The sequence below is a fragment of the Thermobia domestica genome, chromosome 16 (assembly GCF_964235325.1).
Source record: "Thermobia domestica chromosome 16, izTheDome1.hap1.1, whole genome shotgun sequence".
Lineage (NCBI taxonomy): Eukaryota > Metazoa > Arthropoda > Insecta > Zygentoma > Lepismatidae > Thermobia > Thermobia domestica.
The window spans coordinates 79,575,933-79,598,198 of record NC_137469.1 but is presented as its reverse complement, the minus strand read 5'-3'; the positions used below and the strand labels follow the sequence as shown (position 1 = coordinate 79,598,198).

Sequence of the window (22,266 nt, the reverse complement as noted above, 5' to 3'; positions counted from 1 at the left end):
CCTAGGTAAATCTATTGAGAATAAAACAGATAAAAATTAATAATGCAATACAATAGTATGGCGAAAGTTTTGCTGGAAATAAGTTGATAAGTAATATTATTATTTATTCTATAGGATTTGAGAATTCAATGTTGCATCTGAAGACGCAAAAGAAATTCGACCAATGAGTGACAAGAAGGGGATTGAAGTATGCAGGATTCACGACGGGAGACGCTAGGGAACCCTTTCCCCCGAGCAAATGGAATGGATTCTCATAGCTTATTGATGCCCCTCCTTTATTTGTGAAATCAAATTAAATCAAATCGGTTACATTGTACGAAATTTAAACTAAGTAAACTTCATCAAAGGAGAAATCAGTTTTGAATTACAATTCTTTGATGTTAAGGAAATATTTGATTGTGTAAGTTCTTCAAACAACATTATTGCTTTACGCTCTATACGTATATGCGCTAATTCATAATATGACTTAATTCGTACCGGATATTTTTTTTTTATATATCTATTTGCTGATTTATTACATGGTTTCAAACGTGCTCTGACTTTCACCAATGAAAAAGCTTCTGATTAAAAACACTTGTGATTATATTCGTAAGTTTTATTACGCGTCTAGAAGCTGTTTGTCTCTGAAGTATGCTTTTGTCTCTTTGTGTTGTGAGAGTCGTTCCAGTCTCTCTCTTTTTTTTTCCTTCACCCTAACCGTAAAAGAAGAGATCATTTCTAGCTTTATAGCGTTGGGTTCTCTACAGAGAATTCCTTCTGTAGTTCCCCTTCCACATTCTACGTCCTTTCACATTGTCCACAGAGGGCCTCTTGATCCTGAGGGCGTACTTTGATTGTCACAATCTCTCTAGGGAATCATCATCTTCTCCATGAGTGGGCACTGGCGACAATTTTCAGCTTACAACTCGTCTGACTTTATAAATCATCTCGCCTCTCCCATCGCAGCGAGAACGATAAAAGCTGAAAGCAGTAATGTTTCACGTACTTGTTTCATTGTGTACACTGCTACTGTATAGCATATGCAACACTAGAGAAGAAGATTATATTTGTCATTCAAAGGAGGTTAACCAAAAGTTTAGAATGAATTTGTAGTGAAATAAACAATTTGAACTATCGTATAAATTTACATCTATAAATCTATTACGATCTTCCGTGCTTACACTTATAATTATTTACCATTTTCATTTCTTACATCTATTACGAACAGTGGTGAAGGGTCGTAAGAGGACCTGAGGCCTGGCCTACCCATTTACTTTCTGAAATTACAATTTATAACTAATTCATTTTCCTTGCACAGAATTTATGATAGTTTTCTAACATGTAAGTTGAAAAGAAAAATATTGTTCGATAAAGAAATCGTGGTTAGCACCACTGCTGGGAGGCTCACCGAGCAGTGTCTCAGGCGGCAGTAGAACTACCGCCAAACAATTCAGAAAATCCCGCGAGAAAACGTGTTGGTAGTAACCTGCGAAAGAGACCGGCCTCAGCGCTTATCGACTTTCATTTATACATAAAGTGTTTCTCTCGAGAGCTTCGATTTCGATTCGATATGTCAAACAAATAAAGAGCAAGAGAAAGTAGGGCCCCATTCCATACGAACTTTGCTTAATTTTGCGGACTCTAACGCAACGCTAAATCTGGAACAAGCAATTCTAAAGGTGCTACGCCTATTATCGTAAATTAATGCCCCTTTATTCCGTTACGTTGGCGCAAACCTGTAGGAAATCAGACAAGTTGGGCCTTATGCAGAGTCGTTCTGACGCGTGATTAGTGACATACTAAAGAGTTCGACTAACATATGTTTCCTGCAGTAGTCAGGCCTTTAGTATGACGCTAATCATACGTCAAAACGACTTTGCATAAGGCCCGTTGGGTTTATTAGCATTGAGTACAGAGTGTGTTTTTGAGATATTGTGAATGACATTATTCTTACATTTGCAAAAGTGAATTAAGTGGAGAATATAAACATAATATAATTCATATTAAAGAATCTTCTATGTCAATGGTCTTCTGAAAATTAATGTGTTATTAAGGAGCGAAGACCAACTCCTGTGTTAAAAATAAAACAAACAGAGGGTAAGAAAGTTCTGTATGCATTGGCACAAAAAATTATTTGTAGTTGTTGAAATAAAGAGCAGCGTATGAAAAAAATATTTAAGTCTGATTTTGTTTTTCAAGGGGGCATTAAATGACACACAAAATGACTTGATTGAATGCTTGTCATGTGTTTTTAACAATATAATTAAAGGCGGACTTTTACAAACAGAATTTGTTTCAGAACAAGTAGACTAAACAACATATAGGCCTATTTCTTGTAAAGCGAGATAATGTGATAATTCATCTTCCCCACCCGATCACTTCCAATTAAAACAATTAAATTGCATTATGGCGAATTAAGATCAGCTATGAGTCACATACTTGAATTTCATTATGAAAATTGAGACCCGGATCCAATAAGTGCTGTCGATGGCCTACAATTACGTTAAATTTATGTGAATTTGTCTTCTTGTGTTTCTGTAGTAAAATATTTCTATCTAATCTGTTTTATTATTATTATTATTATTATTATTATTATTATTATTATTAGTAGTAGTAGTAGTAGTAGTAGTAGTAGTAGTAGTAGTAGTAGTAATAATAATAATAATAATAATAATAATAATAATAATAATAATAATAATAATAATAATAATAATAGTTGTTGTTGTTGTAGTAATAGAAGAACAACATTAGGACTACCCTCTTGAAACTATCATCATTCGCTACTGATTACGAAGTATCATTTTGTGTGCTTACGTCAAGGCACTTACCATTTCCCGTGAATTTGGGTAGTAAGTCTGCTCAATAAGGGGGAAATTTTCCTTTCCCAGACGGCGCTGTAGTTGGAGCATGTGAGCGAACACCCATGGTTTGTCCTGCATAACAAAAGAAGAACATTTAAAAAAAAATGTTTAAAATGTAAGACAAATCTATTACTTCGACTACAACAATTAACCTTGTAGTTATAGTTCTGAATCTGCATCGTTGTATTGTTGTTCGAAGAAACACACTATCACTATAAAATTTAATGCAAAACGGCATTAATTTTTAATCAAAACATTAATATGAAATAGAGTTATGAAAAGAACAGAAATCATTATGGCACTTTTTTGTAGTTAAATGATATGATAAGTGAAGATAGGAATTTCAGGTACTGCACATTAATTTCTTTTGCTATTAAAATGTCCAAATCAGCTTGTTTTGTAAAGATAAATACACATGCCTGTCTTTCGTTACATTTTTTGCACTTTTTCTCAATGCCATCACCTCTAGCAGCACATTTTAAAGAATTTTACTGTTTTGAGGCTCCTTTGCTGCATTTTATTTCTATAATGATTAAACAAGGAGCATGGGACCTCTGCGACATCAATCTCTTTCACTTCAGTGCAGTCTCATTAGGTGAAAGCGATTAAATACCGATACCAAGTAAAGAGAGATGCAGCATCAATCAGAGTAATCGCTATTGTTGAGTGCTTTCTTATACACAAATATTTACTTAGTGACCGAAGAGGTAGGGTGTTGGCCCAGTGGTAGAATGCCCATCTCTTGCACGTGGGCCCCTGGTTCGAACCCAGCTTCCGCAAAGTGAACTTTGTAGTGAAGAAACACCGTGTGCGTGGGTTCTCTCAGAGTTCTCCCGTGTCCTTCCACTTTCGTCATTTCACCAGTATCATGCATCTTGTCATCGACGTCCGCCTTAGCCTTGGTGTATAATCCTGGGACGTTAAACTGAAAAAAGTGATCGGAAATGCAGTTCACTTAAAAAAAAAAAAAAATGAAATGTTAAATGTTATCTGGTTTAACAATTCTCCGCACTTGTGAATTTCTTTGAAATCCTAAATATTATGTATTTTAAGAGTTTCTTGGACTCATGATTTCAATAATTTGTGTTCTGGGGCTTGTTTTAAGCAGAGTATTTTAATATATGAGTGAATTTTGAAAATGAAATGAAATCTTTCAGTTTAACGTTTCACAATTGTGCTCTTTAGTAGGGATGCACACGAGACGAGACGAGACAGAATTTTCCTGACAAAATTCGAGTTGAGACACAGTTCTTCCAATAAAGAAACATACATATTTCGAGTCGAGACATCACTTTTATAGCATATTTTCGAGACGAGACAGCGTCAAATCTTGTCTCGTACGCATCCCTACTCTCTAGAGTAAGGGAGACGGATAATTAAGGCAAATGAATGTTGATGGAAGAATTGGTGGAATGCGAATGTGGGAGGAAACAGGAGTACATCGAGAAAACCTACGTACACAATGTTATCCACCACAAATTTACTTAGCCGGGGATCAAACGAGGGACCACACGAACGAGAAGTAAGCTTTCTACCACTGAGCCACCGTGCCTCCTTGATTTTCCTATATATGATGTAATTAGTTTTGATACTATATATACGACATAATTTTTACGGAGATAAGTGTAATTAAACAAACTCATTTTTTGGTGTTCCATCTTTATTTATTTTATTTTATTTCTATCTTAAACGCATCACATCTTAAATTACATCTTAAACGCACTGACTGTGTTTATCTTCAGAGTATTAAATAAAATAATGAAGCAGGGATGAAACGTCAAAAAATGAATTTATTTGATTTCATTCTTACTACTGTTTGTATGAATATTTACATTTTAAATTTGCACATTTCTTCTTGAAAAATTTTGAAGATCCTATTGCATCTTTTGTACGAAGCTTTTGAACCTAAAATTCCTAGCTCTAGTGATCATATCTCTTAACTTTTAAGTCATTTATCTCATAATTTGTTTTTTTAGATAAGATTTGAAATTGTCTCGTTTCGCGAATATATCATGAAAGTGATGGCTTGTCTCGAAAAATGTGTATTTCTATTTGGAGAGCTGTTTCGTTTCGAATCTCATTACGAAAATGTTGCCATATTTCACACTTGTGCAACCCTACCAGATGTTTTCTTTATATATATATATATATATATATATATATATATATATATATATATATATATATAAAGGTATATGAATCGTCATCGAATTTGTTGTATTATTGTCGTTTATGGCTATTTTTTTCAATTTATCGCTATTTTTATTGTTTTCCAATATTTTTTGTAAAACCTTGTTAAGCTTGTTTCTTAACTAATACTAAATCTATTGGTTGTAAATTTATATCTCACATTCTAATACCAAATACTCTTCTCTATGACTTTATCTTTCACAAATAGGATACAGCCACATTGAAAAAAAAAATCCTACTCACTCACCTCTCTCTTTGAAGATCTCTGTATCTTTCTAAGCTATTGATAGAATGCAATCAAACAAGTATAAATTATCCTTGGCCGATTAAAAAAGACAATATTTTAATGAATGGTTGGTATTAAAATTTTGTATGTACAACTGAGAGAGTATGTATGGTCTTTCAAAGAGATTTGGATGATCTACCTTTGTTTCATTAAATTTAAGGGTTATTTAATTGACTATGTCCACTTAAAAATTGAATGGTATCTTTCTTACACGTTTTCTTTATTTTTATTCTGTCTTGAATTGTTGGAAAACCTTTATCCGTTGTAGAAGATTCTTTGTTTTTTCGTCTCCTTTAGCCTAACCGGCATAACCATGAGACGTAAAACTTAAAAAGTTCATTTCGTTTCAAGATTCTTTCTTGAAACAAGGTTTCCAGATATTCTTCTAATTCTGAATATTCCGAAATATTCTTTGTCATTTCTTATGTAATGGTTTAAAATTCTGGTAAATAAGGTCTTTTTTTTTCAGTGTATGCATGTCTTGAATAGCAATTATGTACGTAGCATTTCAGAATTTATATCACCTTCAGAGATCGATGGCATGGCATCTTTTATTCTTAGAAAAGTTCCATGTTATACTTTAGATCTTGATTATTTTTTATCTTTTTCAATGTCACGTGTCTTCACATGACAATTTTAATTAGTTCATAATGTTTTAACATTATTATATGTTACTTAAATATTCGGAAGGAACTTATAGTCCCTATTTGTTACTGTAAAATTTTTTGTTTGCTACTTTCGTTGCATTTTCATATTTTTAAATCAAGTGTACGAAAAATGATATATTACTCTAAATTATTTTTATTGTCCACATTATGTTATACTTCTTTCAGAATGACAAACTTAATTTTACTTTAACATGTGGGAAGTCGTGTAACTCTGCAATTCGAAATTTTCAAGATTATATGAATATCAATAGTTGTCTCTATATGATACAACATTTTCTCTAAATGTGAAGATAATTTATATACAATATGTGTATATATTATATAATTTATTATATAATTTATTATATGATATAATAAAGAACAAATCGTCAGTTTAAAATCAAAACTACGTAACAGTAAAAGTCCAGAGATTTCAGTTATAGTTATAACTTGCAGTAAATAGTTTCTTTTTTATTTACCTGAAAATTATAGATTGCATGCAAAGAATTTATGCTAGGAACTCCTCCGAATTTGAAACCCAGCAGTAAGTTTTTATTATCTTCCCCAGCGTCCCGAAGATTTTGACGAATAAGAACGAAATCTGGCCGGAATGACCTGGAGAAGAAATAAATACAAATACGTGTAAATAAATAACGTAAACATCGAAATATACTCTCAGGTTGTAAAATAAGAATGCAATTTTTATTCATTTATTTATAACAAACAATAAAAAAAAATAACTGGAAACAGTATTGTTTATTACTGAAATATACAAAATGATATACTGTAACTATAACAATTAATTTGTTAAGATGATTGAAAAACGTTACAACGTTATAGTGACACCAGAAGTTGATGTAAACACTGTGTCTCCTTCTTGCAGTATAGTTTCTTAATATCTGACGTTACAGAAGTCAGATGAAGACGCATAACATCTTCCTGTCCAAATGAGCTTGATACTTAGTTTCTGTGAACCTCGAGAAGGGCGTTGAACAGAGGTATGTAGTATGAGCATTTTGGTGTTTGAACTTAATATCGAAAAAATATCCTCTAACTGTGCCCAAAATTAGGGAATTGGTTTCCTTTTAAACGGTGCTTGTTACTGGCTGTCCGAAACCATGTCTATAAGGACCTTCTATTCTGCCGCAGTAAGAATAACGTAAAGATAACGTAAAAATTGAACTGGAAGCCTATTATAACTGTAGTGATTAGAGTGCAGTATTTACGGTGCTGCAGTACAAAAGTTCTAAAGTATTATAGTATTATAACATGACCAGTGTGGCATTAAGAGATGTCACTAACGTGCACACAATTTGTTGACAAGCCGCATGCTTGCGGAATACAAGTAATAGCTACATCGAGCGGAGTTTGAAGGTGTAAAACTAGAATCCACAAAGACGACTAGTTAATTCTTGTAATTACCTTAAGCAACTAAATGACACAATCAACAATAGTATTTAAATTGCCAAGAGAGGGACACGGTGGCTTAGTGGATAGCCGGTCGGTTGGTAGCCGAGCGGTCTGAGACGCTAGACTGACGATTGAGAGATGAAACCCTTGGGAGTTCCAATCCCTCTGAAAAGCATGGTCGGAATTTTAAGTGTCCTTGATATTTCTGTATTCGTGTCCCTGTCGTGTTTGAAATACATCAAAAGAACGTGAGGTGCCACTGGCGAACAATACCCCAGTTGGGGCGATTTAAAACAAAAAGTGGTAGAGCGCTTAACTCTGGTGCGTGGGGTCCCTGGTTCGATCCCCACCAAGAAAATTTTATGGTGGCCAATATCGTGTCGTGAATTTTTTCTGAGTATTCTCGTTTCCTTCCACTTTCTTATTCTGTCTATTTTTCCATCATCATTGACTTGTCTTAATCATCTTCTCTTAGCCTAATGGACAATCGTGGGAAGTTAAGCTGGAATATTTCATTTAATTTCATTTAAATTGCATTGCTGAAAAAAATATATTGAAACTACATGAGTATAGGCAAGTGGTAACAGATTGTTTATTACTTGCTTCCTTTTCTAAACGAAACTGTTTATAGAAAAGCATTAAGAAGTAGATACGATTAAGATAAAGAAAAAAAGTAAAAAAAAAAAAAAAACTATCCAATATTCAAGAAGAAATTAAAGATTCACTTTGCAAAGCGTCGCTTGAATACTCGACCGTCTGGCAGGTGTTCTTTCTAACTCTCATAAGTCAAATGTCAAGCGCCGTCGGTAGACCCAGCTGCTTTGCTTAAATAAATAATGATTTCTTCTTATGACCACTGTATATTCCATGTCTGACATTTTTAATATTTTAAAAAGGGTGAGGATGAGATTAGTCAGTTTCATTTTTAAAAATCTCGTATAAAAAGTGTATTCTGGTGTGCACAACGTATCTAAAGGATGATATTATGCTTCGCTAAAATACCGTGTGTATACATACATATATTAGTGTTTCTCACGAAACAAGAAGTACTTTTTAAAGATAATTAAGTCATTAGAAATTTACTCCAGTATAATTTAATTTAAATATTGTTATATCGTATCCCTTGTGACACGAAAGGATTTTGATAACTTCTAACCTAGATGAAGAAATTTTATACATAAATTTTCAAAACGAGTGAGAAAGGATTCCTTCAGAATCTAAACACGAAGAAACTTTTGCAAAATTTTACGAGACAAGACTATAAAATCTTATTCCTCGTCTCACGGCAACACTACGTAGAATCTATAGACATGATGTTTTCTATCACAAATTCACATAGTCTGGGATCGCTCACACAAGACGTGAGAGCCCTACCGCTTTTCTTAAAATAATAATAAAACAATTATCTGACTCTATTTTTGCTTTCTGATTCTTTTGATTACTATCGAACTCTACACGGACACAAACACAGAATCGCCGAGGACAGTTAAAGACACCCTGCTCTACAGAGGGACTCGAACCCCCAAATGCTTTCACTTTACGATTGTCCGCCTAAGGTCCATTACACGGCTGTCCGAACCTCCTTGTTCAACGTTAAGAATGACAATATTGTTACATTGGCTCATATGAGAGCTTGCACAATCTTGCGGAGGCACATACGCGCGTATGAGCCACCGAGCCTCTCCATCTGCGCTACGTCCTACGGAAGGCAGATAGAACCACCAGGCAAATCGGTGTTTACATAGTCTCGCGTAGTTCCGCCTCCGAAGCAGCTTCTCTTTAAAATTTAAAAAGCAAGTGCAAAGTAGCAAATCCAAGTAGATTTCTCCAGAAAGATATATTAACTAACTCTATGGCTTATAGAATCCGGAGGTTCAATGCCGAGTTCACAAAAGCTCTCTACTGACTTCTATCCTTAGCCAACTGTATCCAATTTCTACTTGATATTCCTATTTCTACGAGATCCATCTTAATATTATCCTCCCATCTGCTTCTGAGTCTTCCTAATGGTCGTTTTCCGAGTAGTTTCCAGTTAAAACCGATTGGATTTCCATCAAAGCTGTCCTACTTTCTTCCATTCTGGCTACATGACCTGCCCACATAAGCGCCCTAGATTTGATGACCTTAACAATGTTTGGTAAACGATATAAGTTATGTGCTTCCTCGTTATGAAGTTTCCACCATTCCGCATTCCCGTTCCTCTTGGGTCCGAATATTCGTCTTAGAGATCTTGTTCTCAAATACTTTCAGTCTACGTTCTTCCCTCAGAGTAAGCGACCATGTTTCGCAACCATAGAGCATAACAGGCATGATTATCGTTTAATATTTTAAACTTCAAATCCTCGACAGAAATCGCGACGAGAAAAGGTTTTGAAGTGAATAATAACACGAATTCCCTGTTTTCAGTCGACATTTAATTTCTTCGTGAATATGGTTTTGGTCTGTAAATATTGATCCTAGGTTTTTGAAAGTATCCACCTTATCGAAAGTATTGTTTGATATTTTAACGCATTGCAATCTTACGATCTCGACGGACTTCCATATATTTAGTTTTCTCTGCATTTGCTTCTAAACCCAAGAGCCTGGACGCATTTAATAAGATTTATTACAGAGATTAATAAAGACCATGCGTAGATAATCCCTCTTGTGAAGAATACATAAAACCGTGACAGAACTTGGCGAAGGATCCTTAGGCAGTTAACAGAATCATGGCCTCCTTTAAGTAAATTACTTTTATCTTTTTAATTTCCGTCCGAATGTTATGTTAATTAAGTTTAACGTCCCACGTTTATTCCATTTTAGCTAAAGGAGACGGATGATTAGTGAACGTGATAGATGGTTATGATAGAATTGGTGGAATGAGAATGTCGGAGAAAACGAGAACTCTGACGAAAAAGCTACAGACAGGATATTGTTCATCACAAACTCAGATGGCCTGGAATCGAAGCAGGCATCCCTCGCATCAGAGGCGAGCGCTCTACAACTGAGCCACAATGCATTTCTTATATTAATGATCCAGTTTTCATGTTTATTTAACTATCAGAAATGCCCGTTCTTTTCAAAGTGAGAATAAGGAGACACTGTGGCTCAGCGGTAGAGCGTTTAACTCTGGTGCATGAGGTTCCTGTTTCGATTCCTAGCCAAGTAAGCTTGCGGTAGATAACATCCTGGTCTGTGGGTTTTCTCGGGACGCACTCGTTTCCTCCCACTTTCTCTTTCCACCAATTCTCCCATCATCATTCACTTGACTTAATCATCCGGTCTCTCTTAACGTAAAGGGCATTATCGTGGAACGTTAAACTGAAAAAAATATTGTAAAGGAAGCATATGTTTGTGAAAAATGAACCTCTTTCTCTCCTTAGAATTTGCATTTCAATGGTGGTGTAATGGTAAAGTAATTCATAAGATATTCAATTTTTAGCATAAGTTTTTAATCTTTTACACCTCCCCTTAGGATGCACTCTTTAATCAAAGTAAAATGATAATAATAAAAATCCAACTTGAGGTAGAAACTAACTATATTCCAAAATTTATGTCAAATGGGTCAGCGATTTTTTTTTTTCGTGATACGATCATAAATAACTGACAACGACGGTTTTACTGTGGTTAGCGTATGGGCCTTTGGCATGTGAAACGCATGAACCTGTCTGACGAGGTGGCCCAGACAGATCCATGACCCAGAGTGACGCGGTAGAACCCAGAGACGAAATATTATTATACACATGGGGAATATGTAGAGCTCCCTCGTGTCTAAGTGGTTACTATATGCGCAGTTGCTCTATATGCGTGAGAGACGGGGCTTCGATTCCCGGCGGAAGCTCATGTGGTTCGGGTTCCAAGTTAAGCTGTAGGTCTCATAGCATCTCTGCTGAATCTAGGAACCAAATTAAATCAAATTAATGTGGCGAAAACAATTATAGAAATAACTTCCCTTACCCTTTAAAACCGAAATTGCGGAAACGCTGGGACACATGTCGAAAAACGGAAATTTCATTGGCATTTACTTCTCACCTCTCATGCCAATGGAGGTGACACATTTAAAAGACATCGGAATTTATGCCTTCGTTTTAGGAATTGGATTTTGTTCACGAATTGAGCAATAGTCGTACGAAGGAAAATGAGTCTTGATGTACCAAGGGACAATACCTTTGAATTTAATTAGCACTATTTGTTGTAAACACGAGTATTATATATATATTAGGAATATGTTAAGTTTAGAAAACCATGTTGACATATTTCATATTCATTGCATGTTCTTTCAACACCTTATCTGTAAAACTGCAATATATTTGTTACAAAACGCACTTTGTGTCCCTTGTTATTGAAGTTACTTCATGAAGCAAATACTCTCATTTGTAATAAGGAAGAGGAAATAGGCTATGCTTTCTGTATACTCGTAGTATTTTTAGCCGTTGAAAACAATCGGTTATCTTTATATTTAAAAATGTCCCTAGATACATTTATTTAATACTGCACAAATATATACACTTCTGTAAAGCAAAATGTAAAATACGTCCCTAAGGAGAGCAACTTCCCCCATTCTTTAGTTCAAACTTCAATGCTTGTGTTGTAGATAAAACTTTTACAAAGTCTGCTACCAGTATCATCCTAAATAAAATATCTGAAGAAGTTAATCTTACCGAACCACTTTCGTTCCGTTTCTGTATACTGCCATGCTGACTGTTGTTCCAGCTTCGGGACTCGCTGTTAATGACAACTCTTTAAACTCTGCCTGTTCAACTCGAATGTCATAATCGCCGTGTAATCGTTTCCCTCGAAAATATTTGGACCTGCAATGAAAAGAAAATACATTATTTATTATAGTCGAATTTTCTACATATTTAAATTCAATCTAAATAACAATAATAGAAAACAGTGGGAATATAACTTGATAATACTTTGTTTAGAGAGGCAAAAAAACGCCGGCTTTTGGGGGAGGGAGGGATAAGTTTTTGTTTTTAGATGAAAAGCCGGCTCATTTTTTTAAAATGAAAATTTTCGCTTTTTTGACTTTTCATGATTCTTATTCAAGTACCACCTTTGTTTTCTTGTAGTAAGTTCCACAATTAGATATGTATCTTCACAACATTCAATACTTGTGATTTCTATGACACTGCAGGACTGGCTATCATTATTGATTTTTCGAACTAGCATTTTATTGGTGTTCAAGTTATGCAACATAACATACTAGAGTGGTTATATTAGTTACCTATATATATATATATATATATATATATATATATATATATATATATATATATATATATATATATATATATAGGGTGTTTCACAACAATACCGACAACGTTTGGGAGGTGATTCCTGACGCCAAGTTATGCCAAAATGTATATACCAACCTGGGTGCACAAATGCTTAATTTCGGAGTTATAGGCTGGCGAAAACATGAAAAATGAAATTCAAAGTTCCATAGCTTAATACTATGGAACCTGCCGTAGTTGAATCAAGACTTCACTTAGAAACTAGTATATGCATTACCCAAAAATCCATGTTTGAAAATCGTGCGATACTTCCAGAACAATTTTTATAGAGGTAGTTGGTGAGTACTTCAAATTATTTGCCCGTAGCCGAACTCCCTGTACTAAAAGTGTTGCGTGAGTACCTTAGGATTCTGAAACATGTATTTTTGGATAGAGCACATCTAAATGAAGTCTTGACCCGACTACGGTAGGTTCCATAATATTAAGCTATGGACCTTTGAATTTCATTTTTCATGTTTTCGACATCTATACACTCGGTAAAAGCTTTTTGAGGCCAGCAATCCTGAATGAGGTTTTCCTGGATTTTTCTTATTCACACCAGACAAATTCTGAGGCAGTATCTAACATACAGGTCCAAGGCTGCTTCGTGCCTTACCCAATCTTCTCTTCGTTCCATTTCCTTGGATAGGGTGATTGCCGAGAGAAGACATCCTTTATACGTGTCGCGCTAACATGACTACAGCTGTCGAAATCCCAGAAATCTAATTCCTCATCCTAATCCTAAATGTCTTTTCATGACATAATGCATAAAGAAAGATGGACGTACTGTTATTTCTTCACTAAAGTTGAGATGTTCCAAAACAATTTCCCAGGTAAAAATCAGGGGGGAAATGCAAGTTTTTCTTTCAAAAAAACTTTTCTTTTCTCGATCCCTTCCATCTCTAATTTGTCTCAAACTATTATTGGAATATATCAGTTTTGTCTCATATTTGTGAAACTATGATGGACGTCCTTACTATGAAAATGCAACGTTGAAACCGATGGAACCTGTCCATCTGTGAACTTTTCCTTATTTCCTAAAGTTAAGTCTTGCAATAAGGGAACCCATTTCTCCTCAGTTAAAGACATTCAGGAAAAAATAGAGAAGCTCCTGAGAGGATTTCTAAAAACTGATTTCCAAAAATGCTATCAGCAAGGGAAACATCGAATAATTACTGAAGTGTGTGAATGCGGAAGAAAACTTTCTTTGAAGGTGTGATACAATCGTGGAGAACTAATTATGTAAGCACACTGATTTATGGAAACAGTCCCATTTGTACATATGAGTGTGTCAGTATTCATAGTTTGGAGGAAACTTCCTTAATCTAGGGAAATTTCATACATAAATGTAGAAAAAGGGGATGTTTCGATAAAACGTGAAAATCCAGGAAAATTCTCCCGCAGACTAGTTAGTTGCCCAATACAAATGTTTATACTTTTCTTTGTTTTCCAGAAATGAACATTGAATAAATAGCAATTGTGTGAGTGTTTTCAAAGTAGCATAATTTGTACCCATTTTTGTCTGAGTGTATTTTTGTGTGTGTGTGTGTGTGTGTGTAAAAAAGGGCAGAGAAATGGAAAAGAAATAGAAGCAAAAGAAAAAAAATTGAACAAAATAAATGTGTTGGCACTTCTTTCAATATAGCAAAATTAATCTTATCACAACTTCTGTCATAGGAATTTGACACTCAATAAATTAAGGAATATTTGACAATAAAAGGGAAAATTTTGTGTCAGTTAAGGGAAATTTTCTTGAGGAAGCATACGAATATTAATAATAATAATAATAATAATAATAATTTATTTGTACTTTACACCCAAAGGCAATTACAAAGTACAAAGGTTATACATCATTATCGAAGGATATGCAACCCAACTCCAAATATGGAACTAACATTGGTAACACGAAATAGTACTAGAATAGGAATCTTTTTTCTCTTTACATATGCTGTACAAAAATATTCTACAATTTATCATTTAGTAACTGAAAACACTTTCGCTTAAAGGTCTTAAATTCATGCTGAAATAAATCCAATCCCATAGACTCAATTTTGTTACCTGCATCACATAATTTAAACAGTGGTTAATTCCTGTTCACATTTATTCTGTTTTCAGGCATATAAAAAACCTGTCTACCTCTCAGATTTTGCCGAGGACAATAAAAAGGTAATCTACTTAATAAGAATGCGTTATCTTCCTTGTTATCGATTAATTTTTTAAGATATAGTACTCGCTGTATAAATCTCCTATTTTCAAGTGACAATAATTTGAATTTTTTTAAAAGTTCATCATAAGGAATATAACGAGTTTGAATACCATATATTTTATACGCAGTATATCTCAATAACTTATTCTGAACTTTTCTCTATTTGCTGTTTTCTACACTGATAAAATGGATCCCAAACAATAGATGCATATTCTAGTTTGGATCGAACAAATGCATTATACAACGATAAAATAGTCCCTTGATTTTTAAAATAACGACTTGATCTTTTAATAAAACCCAGCATTTTAAAAGCTTGGTTAGTTATTATATTTATATGATGTTTAAATTTCAAATTAATATCAAACCAAGCACCTAAATCTCTTATAATTTCCTTTCTTTCTAACGTCTGATTCCCAATAGTATATTCAAATATTGTGCGTGCTTTATTAAGAGTAAAAGTCATTACATAACATTTTGAAATATTCAACTGAAATTTATTTCTCCTACACCACTCATTAAGCCTATCAACATCCGTCTGTAATTTAATACAATCACTTTCCGTGCGGATTTCTTTGTATAATTTGGTATCATCTGCAAATATTAAGCATGAACTATATTGAAACATATTGGGTAGATCATTTATCATAATAAGGAAGAGTAAAGGACCCAAATTTGATCCTTGAGGTACCCCAGAATGCACTGTGAATTCCTTAGATTTAAAATTATTAAAAATGACATATTGAATTCTTTCATTCAAATATGAATGAAACAATTTGACCAGTTATTGCGATATACCAAATGTTCTCAGTTTACTAAGAAGTACCCCATGATTAACCAAATCAAAAGCACGTTTAAAATCTGTATATACTACATCTACTTGAGACCTTTTATTAAAAGAATCATTAATTACTTGATTTATAGTCAGCAAATTTGAAATAGTTGATCTATTGCGTCTGAAGCCATATTGAGAATCCGATAAATTCGTAGATACATGATTAAACATATGTTTATAAATGATTGCTTCGAATATTTTAGCTGGAGATGATAGGGTACAGCGGGGTAATTTGAATAATTTCAGACATTTTCTCATATATCTCGGAAACTGTAATTGGTATTCAAATATAAAATTGTGAACAAAACCTTTGAACCTTACTATTACTTAACAATTTTTCTTAAGATAGTATCTGAGATACATCATTGTGAAATTTGGGTATTCAATTTCCCCGCCGAAATTTGGAAAAACGTAAAAGTGAGGGGCAATTTGAATAACGAGTGGGGTAATATGAATAACTAACAAAATAAACAAGTCTTATAGAAATAATGTGTAAACTATTTAATAGTTAGATTGCAATTTCTACGGTAGTTGAAATATGCTAGTTTTGAATGAAAAGAAGTAGGCCTACATAAATTGTAAATATGCGTCACCTATAGCTATCTTTTTGAATGTAGGCCTACACTAAAAAAAATGTTCAGAACACTGTAATTGGTTAATTCATCTTCCATCGTTCGTATTTAACGACAACGACAACAGATAAACTGTTTTCGACCTTCTGCACCGACACAGACTTCGTAGAACTATGTCTTACAACGCTGGCAACGAATCCAGTCTCCCTTTCTAGCAGAACGTTCTGAATAGTAATTAAGAAGGCAAAAACAGCAATTCCTTGTTTGACTTTCATTGCCTGCAGCCATCTTTAGACTTAGGCCTACATTTTCGTCACTGGAAGGGGTAGAGGATATCAGTTTCTTTCGAGCATTCATTTGTTTTTTTCTTGGCAGGTTCTGTATTAGCACTCTTCGTTCTAGTAGTGTCATTGGATTTTGTTGCACCCGATGCTTGCGTCTTTCCTCGGAGGTGTTTTATTCTCATTGCCCGAATATTTTCAGAAGTTGAGTGGCATGATTTTCCTGCGACACGACGTCTCTTCTGCACACAAACTTTTTCTGGGCTGGGAAGCACTTGTTGTATGGGTTGATCTAATTTCACTGCTATTCAAATTGCCCCGTTTTGAATTATCCAAATTGCCCCGCAGTCGACGAATACTCCATTCAGAACGTGGTATGAAAACTGCTGATTAATTGACGCCAGTGTACAGTATATCAATGCCCCACATGCTACTGATACTATTATAACCCAGAGCGGTTTCATTTTATCCAGTTAATAAGAAGGAAACAACGTTGAAAATTATACCGACCTAAAAATACACACATTCGTACTTACCTTGCAGCAAACAAAAAATCGTATAAGCCTTCAGAACCGAAGGAATAGTATGTATTTCTGAGAGCGACTTCTGCAAACCACCACCTACAAATCCACCGCAGGTTCATTAACATGGCGAGCCGCGTTTCCACTCCAGCTGGCAAAATGCTTAACATTATTCAAATTCCCCGCCTATTCGAATTACCCCGCTGTACCCTATTAGATTTATTGGTCTGTGATCTTGTATTAATCTTACCGGATTAACCTTAGGAACCGGGCAAACCGCTGATATTTTAAATTTCGCAGGAAATTTACATTGAGTCAAAGACAAGTTAAACAAATAAGTCAATGGTTTAATAAAATATTCTTTACAACCCTTGAAAATATAGGATGGTATACTATCATGGCCAAACGATCTTTTACTTTTCATTTTGTCTATTGCTTCTCCAACTTCAGCTTCGCGGATCTTGTCTAAAATCATTATATCTACACTTGAAGGAATTTCAATAGAACATATTTCATGTAGATCTATATTAGATGGTTCACAACTATAAACAGATTGAAAGTGTGTAGCAAAAGCTTCACATTTTAACTTAGTATCAATAATTTTTTCGTCGTTATATTCAAGGACAGATTGATTCATATTAACTTTTGAGCATCTTCTATTATTTATGTAATTCCAAAACTCCTTAGGTTCATTAGCAATATTCGCTTCTACCTGATAATTATAATTTTGAAAAGCTAATTCAATGCTACAATTAATTTGTTTCCTAATATCTACAAAGTGCATGTAATCAGAATAACGCTTAGATTTTTTAAATTTACGTCTAATGCGATCTTTCTTCTTTAAATTTTTTATTATTTCAACAGTGAACCAAGGCGGATAGGAACGTTTACTCTTAACCTTTTTTGGTGCGCATTCATCAAGTACCGTGTATAACTCAGAATAAAAATAATTAACACCTTCATCTACATCATTAATTACGTACAAGGAATCCCATTTTTTTTCTTTAAGAAGCTGATACAGCTTCAGAAAATCACATTTGTTAAAATTATAAACTGCGTTACCAAGTTCGTTATAGGTTTTACAGTGTTTTAGAAACTGAATACTAATACTCAAACTCGGGTGATGTCTATCTTCTTGGACAAAGCAAACATCTGATTTGGCAACTTCAATATTAGGTATGTTAGTTAATACTACATCTAAAATTCTATTGTTTACGTTTCTAACAGTGTTTAATTGCGAAAAATTCGAGAAGCTCAATTTGTGTAAAACATTAGTTTCCAAATTAGACAAAGTTACGAAATAATTACCATTCATATATTCTGTTAAGAGCCCAAGATTGAGATCACCGATAATGAGAACATTATGGGACAATGATAGTTCTTTAAATCTTTCAATATTTCTAAAAAAATCTAAATAATACTCTTCTTTGCTATAGGGAGGGAAATATATTACACAAACGTATATAAAAGTTGAATTAGATAACTCAATTCTGACCCACAAATCTTCATAGTTCGGTAATTCAAATTCATTTAATCTCTCTGAAGTATAATTATTATTAACAGCTAAGAGCACACCACCCCCATCACGCATTCCACAACGTTCCAGATCTCTATCCTTCCTAAAAACTTGATACTTGTTATCAAACAGTTCAGTACTAAATATTTCAGCTTGTAACCATGACTCAGTAATAGCCACACAGTCAAAATCATACATAGTTGAGCTCAGATAAAAATTATTAACTTTTGTTTTTAAACCGTTAACATTTTGGTAGAATATATCAAATGTGCTATTAACTACTGACATACTACTAGAATAGTTTTTAATATCAATAAATACATAGTGTTGTGGACTATTTTTGAACAAGTACTCTTCTTACACGACAGAATAGTAAATATTTTCCCATAATGCTATACAGGTTCATTAAAAATACTATGTACCAGTCATCATACTTAAATAGATTTAAATCGTATAATATCATTAAAAATATTGAAATTACTAATCTGCTTATTATTCTAAACATTACACCTTTCAATTCACTCCACATAATACATTTAATTAAATATGTATATTTAACACACTCTTTAGACATAATTTTCGTTTACTTACTATCATCATCCAAGTATACTACTCAATTAATGGGCAAAGAGCTGTCTCCTTCATTGATGGAATTAGGGAAACCTGGCAAATCATCTTCAGTTTTTATAATCATTACCGGACTACTTTCATTTTTTCTAATTAAGATTTGGCCACTAGAACTAACCCAACAAAATTTGTGGTGAGTATTTCTCGCAGCGTTTCTTGCCTTCCAAAAAAGTTGCCTATTTCTAGGGGACAAATTTACATTCACAAAAATTTTTTGATCATCACTTCCAGAAACTAAGTTATTGCTAACCAACCCTGTATTTCTTTTACTTAACCACCTATCCCTTACCGATCGTGTCTTGAACTGCACAATTATTGCTTTTCTCTTGCTTTTATTAGTACCATTTGGAATTCGGTGTACTACATCTATATCTTGTTCTTCGCAATTTAATTGCAATTTTCCTGCCATGTCAATTACAATTTCTTTCAAATTCTCACCAACACGCTCTTGGATTCCATGAATTTCTATGTTTTTGTTACGCCCGTATTGGTTAAGATCATTCAATTCTATAGCCTGTTGTTTTAGTTGAGTTTTCAACTCTACATTTTCCGCTTTTAATTTCGTGATTTCTTTATCCCGTCTGATGTTCTCCCTAATCTCTACTTCAAACTTTTTAAGTAACTCATCATATTGATTGGACATGAATTTGACACTTGATGTTAGTTGAGCAATCTGAACACACAACGCTTCAAGCTTTGTCCCTATATCTGTAATACTAATAGGATTACCAATCGTGTTACAAGTAGTAGAATCATTAACACCCGTTAAAGCTACAGTACTCGTGGATTTTGCTTCAGTTCGCATAGAATTTTCACTCAATATTGGCGTGTGATGTCACGCCTTGTATACTTTACACCAGGAAATATAACAGTTGGCCGAACTCAGGTCCGTATTTATATATTGTGCGCCCCCTGTGCTCTAAATAATTTGCCGAACAAAATTTGTCTCCCTCTTAAAACAACCAATATGAGAGTTGAATTCATAGTTTTGGGGGTCGGTAACATGAATAGTGACAGTTTTAATCCAATTCAACTTCAAGGTCGTACTCTACTCCCCAGGGAGGGGGCGAGATTTTAAAAATAATTGGAAACGATAGATATTAGTGTTTAATTCTTAGTTTTCGAGATCACAGAGTTTAACAGTATCAGTTTTCAAGATGTTCAAGTTCACTCTCACTCCTTGGGGTGGGGTGGGAGAGGGTGACCTTTTTTAAAAATAATCAGATAAGCTAGCTAATTAGTAACTACTGTAATTAGAGCGAATTAAACACATTAACATATTTTCTCGCGCTTGCGCGGGACTCTGTGGATTCCTAGTTTTAAATACTACTTTGTTGTGAATCTTTAAAAAAAATCAAAATTTTACCGCCCCCTAAATTCTGCCACCCTGTGCTCGAGCACAGAATAGCATTTACCTAAATACGGGCCTGGCCGAAGTACAAACAAACTTGAGCAGAAACAAAGCAGAAGAACATGGAAAATTTACTAATTTATTCGCATTCAGTCACTTTTAAACGATGACGAAAAGAAATAATTAAAAAAAGAATAATATGAATACTAATAATGCACAAGAAACTATTGTTTTCTCTTTCACGGTCAGTTAAGGCCAACATACACTAGCGTATTTTCGGCGCGTAATTTCGGTCCGTCAAAGCGTGTGTTTATGTACTATTGCATACAAAAGTGTCTGACTCATCAACGTTCAGGCAATAGTACTATGATTAAGAACGTGGAATATACGTAAAGAAATGTTTTTTTTTTTGTTTGGAAAGCAGAGGCCAAGAAGAGATTCCTTCAAATTCGTAATCTAACAGAGTAATAGGGCTTCCTTCAATGATTTTGCCAAGACTAGGGTATCTCACAAATCCCTGGAATTAGAGAGATGAATCTTGCTATATATAAACTCATCAATGGATACAATTTAATATTATTTCGAGTTTTCGAAAATCCCGTCACTAAAGGGGAAAGTGGACAATTTCAACAATGTCCACATTTGCGACTCTTTTGTTCAGAAAATGTCCAACATGAAGATGATTTTCTGCATATAAACTCTTAATTTAAAATAAGGTTAAACGTGTCTCAGCGTTTTAAAAAAATTCCGATGCTAAGGGATAAAAACTGGGAGCTGCTTCTATAATATTAAAATGTATGTTTATTTATTCAGAAAATACCTAATGTGAGGATTTGCTTAATTTAGAGGTGTAAAATTCACTGTAAAAATTTCATAGATAAATGGCAATCTGTTTGCCATGGCTCTATGTAAATTAATTTATACCTATAAAGTAAAGTCACTGATATGTAATGGTGTAAAATTACATTTTTATCAATAAAAATACTATTTTCTTATATATTTACTGTAAATTTGTAAATACAACAGTAAATTTTGTAATTTAATCTAAAGAAATGTATATCAACTCATAAAATGAAGGGTAAATGATTTTACATTGATATTTGGTAATTTAAACTACAGGAATTTTTACCAGTGTTTGGAATATTAACCCTTCATTTAAAATAAGGAATACTTGATTTCAGCTTTTGAAGAGAGAAAGGGAACAACGTTTATGCAATATTAAAATTTACGTGTCTTTGGATTCGTTATTTAAACTTTTCATTAAAAAATGTAGAAACAAATACTGGGTGGCTCAAGGTATACAGTACTGTACTGCATTTTATATCATTTCTTATTGTTATCCATCAGGTAGATTTAGTTTCTTTATTATTTGTTCTTAATGTGTTATTATTTACACTTTAAGCTCGGAAGAGCCGAAGCAAATAAACTCATAAACTAGAATGTTATACTTGATCAATGAAGGGGTGTATACCTACTTTTGGGCTACCCTGTATTTCAGTGTTTAAGTTCCGGTTCTACAGGAAAAAGGCGTTCATTTCTACAAAATTTAAAAATCCGGTTTTGATTTCATTTAATCCAATTTTTCCCATGCAAAGAACGGGTACTTTTGCGATTGAAAATGTTTTGTATTTGTTGTTATGAGTTGTTGTTGTGAGTTGTTGACAACTTAAAAGTTCGTGTTTGAATTGTGGACAGTTAATACACAACAGGTTTTACTTGTTTATTTGAA

The 22,266-nt window shown here is 33.8% G+C and overlaps 1 protein-coding gene across 1 annotated transcript in view; it reads right to left on the bottom strand.

Annotated features, from left to right (window-relative positions):
• The window catches only part of Syn (synapsin), a gene marked incomplete in the record, with an annotated part of 97,556 nt that overhangs the window by 37,480 nt on the left and 37,810 nt on the right, over nucleotides 1–22,266 (bottom strand). The window contains 3 exon segments of the mRNA XM_081742658.1: nucleotides 2,808–2,912; nucleotides 6,443–6,578; nucleotides 12,014–12,163. Of these exon segments, the coding sequence (XP_081598784.1) occupies nucleotides 2,808–2,912; nucleotides 6,443–6,578; nucleotides 12,014–12,048 (276 nt within the window).